Source organism: Hypanus sabinus, chromosome 8, assembly GCF_030144855.1.
Source record: "Hypanus sabinus isolate sHypSab1 chromosome 8, sHypSab1.hap1, whole genome shotgun sequence".
NCBI lineage: Eukaryota > Metazoa > Chordata > Chondrichthyes > Myliobatiformes > Dasyatidae > Hypanus > Hypanus sabinus.
Window position 1 is genome coordinate 143,902,065 of NC_082713.1, and position 15,106 is coordinate 143,917,170.

Genomic DNA, 15,106 nt, shown 5'->3' on the forward strand with positions numbered 1-15,106 from the left:
GGTCAAACTTGAAAAGTCTGCTGCCTCATTTGTTGGGAGTTAGCGACAGGAGATATGCTAATAAACGGGATCAGGAGGTTAAACCTCCATGTGTGCCCATTGGTATGGCCATGAAACCATGTGTTTGGATGTCTGATTTGGAGGAATGAACTAAATATGATGTGACTTTCCTTATTTTTCCTCCATCAGGGTTAAAGGTATCCAGGGCAAGGATGTCACTCCCTTTATTCTAGCACGAATCTGTGAGCTCACACAAGGAGTTTCCTTGACTACCAGTATCCTTCATGTATGGACCATGTTGTACCTGTAGCTTGCTTTAAATTGAATTTCAAATGGACAAGAATGTGAGAACAGAGGAACTAAGCAGGGCTAGCAAGACCAGTTGATGGTTTATAAGATTAAACTGTCATATAGTCTTCCCCTCCAACGTGTCGGTGCTAGAAGATGAGTTGGTACCAACACTTAGAGCAGCTACCTGCTGTGCGAACAGCTGCTGCATCATTGCCATACTGTGAGACCTGAGTGAATTCCTGTCTGGATTGCGTTACTGGAGCTGGGCGTGGGGTGGGGAATATGTACCGAAATGGGGTATAGCAACACATTTCAAATAACACCTTCTTTACCTCACTATTCAAACTATTCTCCTAGGTTCATTTAGTAGGTTCAGCTGTGTCCTTCTAGTTCCATATTGCAAACTCCAAACATGGGCAACCCTTTTCCTGGAAGAAGTTTTCTCACCGTTCTGAATTTGTTTTGCAGATGAATCCCTCAGATGGTTATGTAATTCAGACATTGGATTCCATCACTCTTTCTTTGAGCAGAAGGGAACAGTCTTCCTTTCGCTACAGGATACAGTGAAGGAAGGGATAATGTGCACTAGTTCCCCATTCTGGAATTCTATTAACATCTGGAAGGCGAGGTAATTGATGAAGTGTACTGTTTTCAAATTCAGAGTTTTTTGAGATTTCCCTTCACAGAGTGATGGCCTGCAAATTTTCAGACTCCTTGATGAGGCCTTTGAATTTGATTATTTTTCTATCTAGAGACACAGCGTGGAATGGGTCCTTCAGGTCCAATTAGCCACAGCATCCAGCAACCCCCCTATTCAACACTAGTCTAATCACAGGGCAATTGACAAAGACCAATGAACTTCCTAAATGTGTGTCTTTGGACCATGGGAAGAAACTCCATTTCAATGAAACGCAGCAGTTTCTATGTTGTTGGGGCAATGATTAAACAACCAACGGAATGTACCTAGTCAGAACATAAATTGTAGATAAGCTTTGTAAATATCTATTTTTTGTGGACATGAACATTGTACAGATTTCTCATCTGTTTAGTCATTTTATCGTGTGTCATGGGTTGGGCAGATCCATGGTGTGAAGAAAATGGTTGGAGCACTCATACCTCAGTCTTGGGTTTGCCAATCTTTGACTCACTTCTAATCCTTAATTTTGACAAAGATATTGCTCTCATCAAAAACAATGCAAAGGTGGGCAGTCGTGTAGCATGTGCACTAGCCAGGCAGAACACACGCAGATACAAGCGTCCATCACAACTATCTGAAGAGAAGGACAGAGCTCCTGCTAAACCAGTAAGTGACATCCATAATGTATCGTCACAAGAAAAATGCTGAAGGAACTCAGCAGGTCAAGCAGTATAGTGGCACTAGAAAGTTTGTGAACCCTGTAGAATTTTCTCTATTTCTGCAGAAATATGACCTAAAATGTGATCAGATCTTCATGTAAGTTCTAAAACTAGACAAAGAGAACACAATTAAATAAATAACACAAAAAATTATACTTGTTCATTTATTTATTGAGAAAAATTATCCAATATAAATGTATTTGTTGGAAAAAGTATGTGAACCTTTGCTTTCAGTAACTGGTGTGACCCCCTTGTACAACAATAACTTCAAACAAACATCTCCAGTAACTGTTGATCAATCCTGCACGCTGGCTTGGAGGAATTTTAGGCCGTTCCTCCTTACAAACTGCCTCAACTCTGGGATGTTGGTGGGTTTCCTTGCGTGAACCATTTGTTTCAGAAATTCCACATTTCTACAGGATTAAAGTCAGAACTTTGACTCGGCCATTCCAAAACATGAACTTCCTTCTTTTTAAACCATCTGTTGTTGATTTACTCTTGTCTTTTGGATCATTGTCTTGTTGCTTTATCCAACTTCTATTAAGCTTCAGGTGACGGACTGCCACTCTGACATTTTCCTGTAAAATGTCTTCATACAATTTTGAATTCGTTGTTTCCTCAATGATTGCAAGCCGTCCAGACCCTGAGGCAGCAAAGCAGCCCCAAACCATGGTGTTCCATCCACCACCAGGCTTCACAGTTGGGAAGAGTTTTTGGTGTTGGTGCGCAGTGAACTTTTTCATTCAAACGTAACTATTTGCATTTCAGCCAAAAATGACCGAGCTCGCATGCAAAGGAGGATTCTTAAGTTGCAGCTGTGTTTCCCTCCGTTTGCAAGATGGACCTTCTCCACGGTACATCCCGGGAAAATCGGACCTTCTAGCCTGATTCTTCTTTAGCAAGTACATTTTGTGAAAATTTTAGTATTAGTTCATGAAGAGGTCATCTGTAGTTTGCAGTGCTAACAGAGAAGGCTAACTGAGATGGGCAGCACTTGGCAAGGAATTCTTCTCGAATGGAACAAAATATTTGAAAAAGGTTCAATTCTATAGTTCTGATTTCTAAAAGATAAACGTGACATCTGCATGTATACATCAATAATAGTTTCAGTGAGGTTGCTCAGACGTGTTTGGTACCACCATTCAAGGCCATGATCTCATAATACATGAAGCTGCCTTCCAACTAACAGGACATAAAATGTGGGTCAGCTCACGTACCTTTGTTGGCACTGCATCTATTTCCTGTAGCTGCTTGCCTAACAGTGCTGTGGAAGTACCTTTATCACCCTGACTGCAGTGTTCAAGACTTTAAGCCACGATGCAAGGTTGTTGGGGATAGACACGTTGACTTGCTCGTGACATCCCTGAGAAGTAAAAATAATTTTGAAAGAGGCACACTGTGTGTAGAGTCTTAATGACTTATGCTGGAAACTGCATCTTTATATTTCTTCCCATGTTTCTGTAGAGTAGGGATGTACTCCTCAGTGAGAAAGGAGGCATCCTATTTTCTTTCTTAGACTCGGAAGGGTAAACACTGCTTCCTGTTCTTACCAGCAGGATCTCTACTTGGTTCACAAGTGCCTTGATGGAGACTTGGAGATGGTCATGTCCACAGCTGCATGCCAGAGGAGAGGAAATTCCCTATTCTTCTAATTCTGAGATAGTCGGTTCCTTATTGTTTCCTATTCACCAAACGCTTGACCAACTCACAGTTCCAGATGGATAAAAATCTTTCCACCTAAGTGTTGGGAAGACTGAAGCCACTTGCTCTGGCCACCACAACACCTCTGTTGCTGGGGCAACACTTTATGTCAGTAATTATCCGATGCTGAGCCACACTGTTGTATCTGACGCTGAGGTGGTTCTACAAATACCGGTGTCTTCCCATTGCCTCTTCCAAAGTACCTTCTCCTGCCAAGGTAGCATTTGATTATCGCAGCGGTCTTCTGACCAGCAGGTTCCACCTCACATGAACTCCACCTCCACTCCAACATTTCTACCTGTATTTTAATTCACATGGTCCCAATTACCCATCACCCTGTCCTTCCTGACTGATACTGGCCTTCGGTGCCACAGTGTCTCACCTTAAAATTTGCATTCTGACTTTCCCTGACTCCATAACCACCTCCAGTCCCACAATCCTCTGGGCTGCTTTAGTTCACCATTTAGGGCCATTCATTGGCCCTAAGCTCTGGGGATCTTGAAGTGGCCTGCCTTGTGGTTGGAGGCCTGTCAGTCTGTGTGTGTGTGAGGGTGTGGGTGGGAGGGTGGGGAGGGGGCTTGTTTCATTGTTGTTTTGTTCTGTTGAACATAAGTGGGCATGCTATGTCTCCAACACTCGTGGGCTGCCCCCAGCGTATCCTTGGGAGTTTTGGTTGTTAACACAAACAGAACGTTCAATTATATGCTTCAATGTACATGTGAGAAATAAATCTGACTATGAATCCCTTCTGAAACCTCTCTCTCTCTGAATGACTCACTCTTCTTAGATTCTCTCGAAAAACCCATCTCTTTAACCAATTATTTGTTCCAAGTTCTCTTGCAGCTCCCTGTCATATTCTTTTTTAATGATATCCCTCTGAGCACATTCAGACATTTTGCTACAATAAAACACTATATATTAATATAGGAAGTCCTTGTGCAGGATTCCCTAAAGGTTAATTTACAGGTTGAGTCTGTGGTGAGGAAGGCAAATACAATGTTTGCATTCATTTCAAGAGGACAAGAATATAAAAGCAAGGATGTAATGTTGAGACTTTATAAAGCACTGGTGAGGCCTCACTTGGAATATTGTGAGCAGTTTTATATTGTGAGTAGGTTTGGGCCCCTTATCTTAGAAATGATGTGCTGAAACTGGAGAGGTTTTAAAGGAGATTCATGAAATTTATTCCAGAATTGAATGGCTTGTTATATGAAAAGCATTTGATAGCTCTGGGCCTGTATTCACTGAAATTCGGAAGAATGAGGGGTGACCTAATTGAACCTATCGAATGGTGAAAGGCAGTGAAAGAGTGGATGTGAAGAGGATGTTTCCTATGGTGGGAGATTCTAAGACCAGAGGACACAGCCTCAAAATAGAGGGGCGTCCTTTCAGAACGGAACTGAGGAGGAATTTCTTTAGAATTCGTTGCCACAGGCAGCCATCGAGGCCAAGTCTTTACATATAATTAAGGCAGGGGTTGACGGATTCTCGATTGGTCAGGGCATGAAGGGATACGGGGAGCAAGCAGGAGATTGGGGCTGAGAGGGAAAATGGATCAGGCATGATGAAATAGCAGAGCAGACGATGGGCCATATAGCCTAATTATGTTCCCCTATCTGATGGTCTTATATTTACATGCATTTTGACATCCATAATATGAAATGAAGCCATGATTTGATACTATTGAAACTCATCAAGAGACCCCTTATCACATTCGAGAAAGTGTTGGAGGCTGGCATAGCAGAAACCCAGTGGAGCTACAGTAAGAGACTTGGAGAGAACATTGAGACTGTGTTATGTTTGAAAATAAATCAGTACACTTCTCATTGAAAGCTCCAATGTGCTAAGCCATATTTGGAGCATGTTCACACTGTAAATCATGGAGGTTGCAAAGCACCAGTTAAAATACTGTTACTATGCCATGTAGAATGGTAATATGCTTGTAATTCTGTTTACCATTTTGTCCCTGGTCTGGAACAGCAATCCTAAGTTCTCAAATTTCTCATGTCTGAAGACACCCTTTGGCCCATCAAGTTTGTGCTGACTCTCAGAGCAGACCCATCAATCCAATATAATTTATTTCCCACTAGCTTTTCCTCTCCCATTTACCCATCTGTTCCCCTCCCCGCTCCTCTCCATTATCCTCCTGCCATTAGCCTACACCAGGGGCTGTTTACAGCAGTCAGCCAATGTGCAAGCATGTTTTTGGGATGTGGGAAAGCAATGATGTGATGTTGAGGCTTTATAAAGCACTGGTGAGGCCTCACTTGGAGTATTGTGAGCAGGTTTGGGCCCCTTATCTAAGAAAGGATGTGCTGACTTTGGAGAGTTCACAAACATGATTCCAGGACTGAAAGGCTTTTTGAATGCTTTCGATGACTCAGGATCTCCACTCACTGGAATTCAGAAGATTGAGGGGAGAATCTCATTGAAACCTATCGAATGTTGAAAGGCCTAATGGAGTGGATGTGGAGAAGGTGTTTCCCCTGATGGGGGCATCTAAGACCAGAGGACACAGCCTCAGGATAGAGGGATGTCCATTTGGAATGGAGATGAGGAATTCCTTTAGCCAGAGGGTGCTGAATCTTTGGAATTCATTGTGACAGGTGGCTGTGGAAGCCAAGTCATTGGGTATATTTAAGGCAGAGATTGTTAGCTTCTTGATTGGTCGGGCCATAAAAGGACACGGGAAGAAGGCAGGAGATTGGGGCTGAGTGGGAAAATGGATCCGGCAAGATGAAATGGTGGAGCAGAACCAGTGGGCCGAATGGCCTAATTTGTTCCTAAACCTTATCATTTTATGGTGCTTGCCATCTAGGCGCCTTTGGATTTGGCAGAAACATTCTTCCTCCGAAGTTAAGTGAACAACTTGTGTTGGGAAATGGATTGAGCATTTCACAGAGAAAACAAGAAGAATCTAAAATTGTGAGGTTCTTGTTGGGTTCATTCCTCTAGTTCGTTTGACTCGTGTTATTGCATCAATCGACTTAGCGTTAGACAAAGATATCAGGAACAGCAACGCAAAAAATATCAAACGAAAGTCAAATCCTTTTCTCCTGAATGAATTGATCACATTTTCCTCACCTGTTCCCGTTTCCTGTTTTCCATTTCCACAGGTCGTGATTGGTGGCTGCAATATTGATTATGTTATCAAGGTGGAACATGGTGATATGATGGTAGGTGAACACTGCAATAAAACTGTGCAAATGTTCAACAATCTGCCTTTGATGTACTTGGATACTGCTTTATTTCCGACAGCAATGATTCTCTATAACATACAGCTCTTTAAACCCTGTTATTAATACTTTTCAAAAATATTGCAGAGAATACTTTCTACCTTCCTCCCTCCTGTGTTATGGGTGGATGACCATCTGTATTTTTATGGTATAGAAGGAGACTCTCTGGATAAATTTGTTAACTTGAATGTTATTAGCAGAAGTTTTTTTAAAAACAGCCCTACTCCTGAGAGTTCACTGCTTTTGCAATTACAAAGAAGTGTTTGAAATCTACAGCACCCTTCCAAGGCAGAACCATAAATTGATAATTCAGTGTGGGAGGAATTGCTTGAAAAGGCATTTGATCCTTTGCATCCCAGTATGTTGCCATTTGGAGGGCATTATCTCTCACTAACCTGAGTGCTTCACCACTAAATTAAAAGCAAGCCAGAGCTTGAATCTACTACAGTACTACATCTCAGCCTCAAAATAAAAGTGCAAAGTTTTCGGCAACAGGAAATTTTGATCAATAGCTGCATTTCATTTTTAAATGAAAGTGGAAGTATTTTCCTTCTAATTACCTGCAGTGTAATTGTGTGGGGAGTTTCTATCTGTCCTGGGACTCTAGCTGGCTAAGTTTGGATGTGCAGTCGGGGGTTATGTGCACAGCAGGAGTGAGGTTCAGAGAGTGACTGTATCGAATGTTCAGTCGGGGGTTATGTGCACAGCAGGAGTGAGGTTCAGAGAGTGAATCAGTATTGATTGGTCATTCGGGGGTTATGTGCACAGCAGGAGTGAGGTTCAGAGAGTGAATCAGTATTGATTGGTCATTCGGGGGTTATGTGCACAGCAGGAGTGAGGTTCAGAGAGTGAATCAGTATTGATTGGTCATTCGGGGGTTATGTGCACAGCAGGAGTGAGGTTCAGAGAGTGACTGTATTGATTGTTCAGTCGGGGGTTATGTGCACAGCAGGAGTGAGGTTCAGGGAGTGACTCTGTACTCTGTAAGCTATTAAATTATACTCATTTCGAATATGGTGCTGGGTAAAATTTAAACTTTTTGCAGGACACGTAGATTAATCAAAAGCATGACTTGTCAAATATGAGAATTTTTTGAAGCACAGATTAATTGGATGAAGATGCCAAATGATATTTATTTATGAGGTTGTACTGTACACTGTCCACTCCTCCCTCCTTCCCCACTTGGTAGGCGCCAGGTAGAGGAGTCTAACCATCTACCCTTAGCGTTCAATGGCATTACTGTTACAAAATCTCCCACCATTATCAATATGACAGATACTCTGGTCAGAGCTTACCTGGACTAGCTCACATACATACATGTGTTCTGCGACTGTAAAATTAGATTGGAAGCTGAGCACCTTCAGTGACTGGCTAACCTGACTCCCCAAACCACCCAGGCCTTTTACACCATCGGAAAAATGTAACTCACTGGTTTGATACCCTATTCTCCACCCTAAAGGTTCATTCCCTTCACTGTGGTGGTAAGACTGTTTGCCATCATTGAAATACACTGCAGTTACTGGAACCACAGGTCAGTAACCTGTGACTTCTTCCACCAAGGATGACAGCAAGAGGTCTCGTCACTCTGCCCACCTGCATTTGCCCCATCCTGAATTGCTTCACTGTCACTGTGTCTAAATTCTGGTGCCACCCCCCCACGGCACTGTGAGGGACTCCAAAGGAAGGACTGCAGAGATGAGGGGTAAACGTCCAGCGTTGTGTTAAAGGTATTTAGGGATAGGCAGTTCTGGCTTTGCAAGGCTGCGATGTTTAAATGGTTAAGTGAACAGTTAAGATGGTGATGGCATGCTATAAAGTTCCCATGTCCACATTTATTCCAGCTATCGTGGCTGCAGGTTACACCCTCCACAAACATCAGCTTAGCATTCACCAGTGGTTCTTCCACACAGACTTCTACTCCATGAGAACATGGATGTGAGAAGGTGGCCCCAGTGTTTCACTTCATCCGGTTTAGAGAGACACTGACGGTCAGTCATAGCTGGCTCGGTCAGACGTTGCTTGTGCTGAGAAAGTCAGTCAGCACCAGCAATATCTGATGTGAGGTGAGGCTACACACTCACTGGCTGCAAACAGGAACAGGGTACAGTCTCGGTGAGCAATGGGGGGGCAGATTACAGTCTCACTAGTGAAAAGTGGGGGGCAGATTACAGTCTCAGTGAACAGTGGGGGGGGGCAGATTACAGTCTCACTGTGGTGAACTACATATACCTGTCTGGACACACCCCCCGCTGACTGCTCCTGTGGCTCCTCCCACAGACCCCGGTATAAAGGCGATTAGGGCCTGAGCCCGGCCCTCAGTCTCCAAGATGTAGTATGGTGGTCAATTGCTGCTTGTTCTTTCTTCCAGTCAATAAAAGCCAATATCTCGCCTCACGTCTCGGAGTTATTGATGGTGCATCACTCACTGAGTGAATAGTGGGGGGGGGGCAGATTACAGTCTCGGTGAGCGAACAGTGGGGGGGTAGATTACAGTCTTAGTGAACAGAGGGTGAAGATTACGGTCTCACCAAAAAGTGGGGGAAGATTACAGTCTCAGTTGACAGTGGAGGGTAGATTACAGTGCCTGTCAACATTGGGGGGCAGATTACAGTCTCAGTGAACAGTGGGGGGAGGATACAGTCTTGGTGAACAGTGGAGTGTAGAACACAGGTTCACTAGTTACGTCAAGGTCTCATATTTAGACTAACACAGTAGTAACAAGGGGAAAAAGATTGCATTTAAATAGCATTTTTCATCATCTCAAGATTTTTAAATATGATTTACAGCCAATGAAGTTCTTTAATTGTAATATTGGCATCAGAAAAGAACGATAATCACCTCCTGTGTTCCTTGAGTGAAAACTATTGGCCATTTCACTTGAAGGTCTTCTCTGGTCTTCGAAGAGTGATGGGCAGAATTATTTACTTCTCTAAAACCTGACACAGTGTCGGTCAGGAGAATCGGCTCAAGTTGGTACTGGTGTTTCAGTGCAGAGATGTCTTCCATGTAGCGAGGCTGACCGCTGAAACCGGAACAGTAACACTTGTTACTGAAGTATACTCTTTGCTCTTTCTTACGTGTAGTTTGGCGGCCCCACAAACCGCAGCATCATACGTCAGTCGATAGGGGGTGTTGGCAGAAACCTGGCTGGTGAGTAGATCTTCCAATATGTCATCATTTAGGATTGAGCATCTGGGAGCAATAAGACACAAATTACACAGAAAGCAGGCCGAAATCTGATCATCTGTGATGATTTTCAAAGTTATTAATGCTCTTCTCACCACATTTGTTGACATTACTCATCAGAATTATTTTTTTAATCCATTGTGAGATAGAGAGCAAATGTCATATGGCACTGAAGTTAAAAATGGCAACTATGAGAAAATATAAGGTTGCTAATCTAGATGTTTCAATGGATTCATCAATACAAACCATAGGTGAGTCAAAAGATATTATTTGATTTCTTCTGTGTGAAGAATGATCAAGCGATTATTTCTATTTCTAAAAAAAAAGACATTGTCTTCTAGTTGGGATGACCTCATTTTGAAGAACCATCACATGTTGATTCTTGCATTCATAGTTTCTCCATTTATTCATGCAGAATGTATTTTCTACTCATATCATTCTATTTGTCAAAGCCAATTTAAAGAAAGCAAAAACTTGGTCAAAATTATCAATTAAGTGTATTTGCTTCCACAGTATATTGACCCTTCCTTCAAGCGTCATACAAACATTGCTAAATATTAGCATTAGCCAGCTATCCCTCAGTAATGGTGTAAGAAAGGTATACTGCACATTTACTATGTCTGCTTTATCTTTTCTTCAGACTGTCTAAGTCGCCTGGGCTTGAATCCATTGTTCATCTCAGCCATCGGAACTGATATCAATGGGGAGACAATTCGACACTTCTGTGGTCACATGGTAAACTATTAAGTTTTATGTTTAGTTAGAAGTGATGAGTAAAATAATTGTACTGTTCTGGGTTGCCTTTTGACTGCAAAGTTTCCTTTTAGCAAAGGAGTCTTCTACTACGTGCTGAGCGTGGGCAAATGAGGAATGGAGCGGATGCAAGATTAAAGGCCACCACTAGGTGGCGCGGAAGCACAGCATTGCCACATTGTGGTCTGTGTGCGCCATGTGGTTGCTACCATCCTCAGAATTTCCTCCGAAACTCCCAAACCCTCAGCATCTGTCACTCACCCAGAAGGAAAGAGCAGCAGGCATGTGAAAGCAGCTTCGGATGCCGATTCCAGCCCAAGTCAAGCAGCATCCGGACCCGGAAACACCTCAGCCTTGCTGGGTCCAAACCCCTCCCGACAACACTCTGGAAGTGCCTTCAGCTGCCGTCTGCAGCAGTTCACCACCACCTTCTCGGGAGCATTTTAAGGATGGGCAACAAATGCTGGCATTAGCACTGGTGTCCAGATCCCAAAAAATGAATAAATGTATTTATTACAACACTCACAAAATTCTAGAGCAACTCAACAGGTCACCCAGCATCTATGGAAATGAATAAACTGTCAACATCTCGGCTGAAAGTCTTTATGAAGGGTCTCAGCCTCAAAGGTCAACTGTTTATTCATTTCCATAGATGCTGCCTGACCTGCTGAGTTCCTCCAGCATTTTGTGTGTTACTGTGGATTTCCGGCACCTACAGAACCTAGTGAGTTTAAAATGTTTTTTTAAATGTTTTTCCACTCTTTACTCAAGACTCTGACACTTTCTCAAGATCTCCCTGTTCTGACTGGGTCTAAAGGTGCAGGGGGTGCTGAGCAAAAGCCATCCCAGCACTCTGGTGAGCTGAACGCACGCTTTGCATGATTCATGGCCAGTCCATGAAGAGTGTGAATCAGTCAAGCCTGGCTTGGCTCTGTTCCATCTAGTTTATCAGAAATGGCTTGTGCTATAAATGCACCAGTCTCAGCTGTTGACCCACGAATATACCGTGGGATGTTACATTCCCTCCCGGATGCTGGAGATGAGAAATGAGGACGCCCATTGGCTGTTGTTCCTGACCTATAATTTATTTGTATTTTCAACAGTATCGCTGTATTTTCTACACGTAATTGTGCATCAGGGATCACTTAATATTGTTGCATCGTACTTGTTGCCAGGTTATATTTGGCGGATGAGCTCAGAGGGCATTGAACTGCCTGCTCTTTCATTGGAACTGATCTACAGTGGAATACCAGCCCCTAACGCTCTGGTTGAAAGTATGAGCCTTCAGTCCACATGTGGATATGGCCTAGGCATTCTATTGTCCAGTACAACCTTCTGCCTCACTGGTGGATCGGATTATATCTGTAAGACTGGACATAAATGACGCCGACTCCCCCGCAAATGTGACCCCAGTTTACACGAAGCTGCCCGAGACCCCAACTCCACCCTCTTGCCATCAGCTGAAAGCCACAGCTGTACCTGCCGCCAGACTCCAACCTGCAGCTCTTCGTCGTGAGTCACCGTTGAGCAGGGTCTGAGACCCACGGTGGTGGGGCTAATTCTGCACGCTAAGCGTGCAGGGCCTGGGCTACTGTTCACACCCGTTTGGGCCGAGTGTGCAGGTGAATCTTGCAAAGTTTCCTTTGCCCACTTCACTTCACCCGCTGCATTGTTGTAGGAGAGCGTGTTGCCTGCTATACTTAATGCATTGTTACCAGGCTGCACCCAGTTTAAGGAACTTCAATCCCTTTTTCCAGGATACCAGCGGCGTGGCAATATTACCGGAGCATAACTCAGCCGTGTACTGCGCAGTAATTGCACCTTCAGGAGAGCTAAATCTGGGCCTTGGAGACATGGACATTCACCTGCAGATAACAGCGCAGTATGTAAGGAATCAGGAAGAAAATACTGTGATATTACAGTATGTAATATCACAGGCATATGTCGGGAAATTTGTTGTTACGTGGCAGCAGTACATTGCAATGCATAATTTAAATTGTACATTACAGTAAGAAGTATATATAGATATATAGATTTTACTTTAAAACAAATTAAATAAGTAGTTCAAAAAAAGTAGTGAGGTAGTGTTCATGGGTTCAATGACCATTCAGAAATCTGATGGCAGAAGGTGAAGAAGGTGTTCCTGCATCGTTGAGCCCTCAGGCTCCTAAACCTCCTCCCTGATGGTAGTGATGAGAAGAGGGCACATCCTGGGTGATAGGGGTCCTTAAACCAGGCTCCTGGTTCTCAGTGCTCCAGACTAACTCTTCAACTGCACAGTTGATAGAAGGAGAATGAAATTAATTTTAGACAACAATGCGGCCCAGGACTGATCTCTGAAGGTTCCAGCCTGGTTCCCGCTCACTGTTGTCCAATCACGTTTGTTCAGTTCAGCAGAGATTAAGGTGCTGGAGATCAGGCATTATCTATGGAAAGGAATAAAGAGTCAACGTTTCAGGCCACGACCCTTCATCAAGACTTGAAAGGAAGGGGGAACAAGCCAGAATAAGAAGGTGGGTGGGGGTGGGCTGAAGGCAAAGAGTACAGACTGACAGATGAGGGGAAGGTAGGTGGGTGGGGGGAGGGGGTGAAGTGAGGAGCTGGCAGGTGGTAAGTGGAAAAGATCAAGGGCTGAAGAAGAAGGGATCCGATAGGAGAGGAGTGGACCATGGGAGAAAGGGAAGGAGGAGGAACACAGAGGGAGGTGATAGGCGGGTGAAAGAGTAAGAGGGGAGCCAAAATGGGGAATAGAGAAAAGAGAGAATGGGGAGGGGGGAGAAATTATCAGAAGTTAGAGAAATTGATGTGGCTTGAGTTAACTGGTTCCCATTGGTCACCTTAAGATAAAATCAGGATTAGTAGGTAAGCATTTTTGCCTGCCTGCCCCTTATATGCTCAGTGCTAAGAACTAGAACGATTGCTGTGAGACTAACTCTGTTTCCCTTTCCTGTGGGGGTCTCATCATGTCTCCCTCAAAGTGATCCTTTCTGGATCTCTGTCCTGCTTCTCTTTTGTTAGGTTTCCAAGTTTGAGGAGCAAATCCGATCAGCCTCGTTCGTGTGCCTGGATGGGAATATTCCCGCATCAACCATCAATTACGTCTGCAATGTTGCCAAAGAGTGCAGCGTCCCAGGTAACAGACTGCGTCAGGCAGACCAACACATTTCAGGATAAAACATAGCTAATCAGTTCTATTACCCTCTTTGATCTGTGCGGCTGCAACAGCTGTGCTCTCAGTGTTTCCCAGTGAAACGGTGCTATGCTTAGTTCGGATTCCATCCTTAGTGCAGCCCAGTGGGGCGCAGAGGTGAAAGACTCTATACCCACTGCTTCAGCAGAGCTAGTGAGGCAGTGCTGCCCACATGAGCTTCAGAGCTGGTAGCTGAACCTGTACGTGTAATAGGAGCGGCAGCTGAACCTGTACGTGTAATAGGAGCGGCAGCTGAACCTGTATGTGTAATAGGAGCAGCAGCTGAACCCGTACGTGTAATAGGAGTGGCAGCTGAACCTGAACGTGTAATAGGAGCGGCAGCTGAACCTGTACATGTAATAGGAGCGGCAGCTGAACCCATAAGTGTAATAGGAGCTGCAGCTGAACCTGTACGTGTAATAGGAGCAGTAGCTGAACCCGTATGTGTAATAGGAGTGGCAGCTGAACCCGTACGTGTAATAGGAGCGGCAGCTGAACCTGTACGTGTAATAGGAGCGGCAGCTGAACCTGTACATGTAATAGGAGCGGTAGCTGAACCCGTACGTGTAGGAGTGGTGCCCACAATTTCATTTGTGCGGGGATGGGATATTCAAAGAAAGGCAGCCACATCGTCTATCCTTTGATTTGTGTGCAGTGTTGTTCGAGCCCACAGACTTCTCCAGCGCTTGCAAACCGTTCAAGACAGAAAGCTGGAAATCTCTAACGTACACGTCACCCAATCTGATGGAACTGTGGGCAATGAACCAGGCACTCGGATTACCGGTACCCACAGGTAAACCTTTCCTGCAGTGTACTTTGTAGCATGCGTCAAGCAAGTTTCAATGGATGAAGCCTCTTAAGGATTGAATTAGAATCAAATTATACCTGTGCAACTCTCTCACAGGGGCTCCTACACCAACTTGGCTTGTTAGCTGACTCTGCTGACAGCCACGCGACTCAGCGGCGCAAAGGCCACCCTTTATAGGCAATATACGTCTAGGGTCAGTACGATTTGGGGTTCAACCAAACAGGAACGCTGGGATTTTCCAATTAAATGAAGCTCGATTTGAATGAATGCTGTGTAAGTACTTGCCACACAGTTATTGGTAGCCCAGAAATGGCTGATCATACAACAGCACAAAATTATAAGGGAAGTATATTTACCAATTTTCAAACTTATCAAACAGTTAACAGAGAAAGAAAAAAAAAGATAAAAGGGCCCATTACAGTTACACCAGTCTAAATGTGCACATAAACGTCGGAGCTCATCTCTGTAGTAGTTGGGAGTATCACTTTCCTCACGCGCTGAATTCTCATCACCAACCACAGGTAGAAACTCCTCTTCTTGGAATCCTCCATCTCACAAAGCTCTCCTTGCAATAGAACCCCCCCC

The 15,106-nt window shown here is 44.1% G+C and overlaps 1 protein-coding gene across 2 annotated transcripts in view; it reads left to right on the plus strand.

Moving 5' to 3' along the window:
* The window catches only part of zgc:136858 (uncharacterized protein LOC678543 homolog), a 53,056-nt gene that overhangs the window by 18,844 nt on the left and 19,106 nt on the right, over positions 1-15,106 (plus strand). For both annotated transcript variants that reach the window (XM_059978088.1, XM_059978089.1), the window contains exons 9-16: positions 190-275; positions 1,464-1,594; positions 6,465-6,524; positions 9,668-9,734; positions 10,411-10,505; positions 12,281-12,409; positions 13,542-13,656; positions 14,369-14,506. In XM_059978088.1, coding sequence (XP_059834071.1) covers positions 190-275; positions 1,464-1,594; positions 6,465-6,524; positions 9,668-9,734; positions 10,411-10,505; positions 12,281-12,409; positions 13,542-13,656; positions 14,369-14,506 — 821 coding nt within the window. The remainder of the gene's footprint in view (positions 1-189; positions 276-1,463; positions 1,595-6,464; positions 6,525-9,667; positions 9,735-10,410; positions 10,506-12,280; positions 12,410-13,541; positions 13,657-14,368; positions 14,507-15,106) is intronic.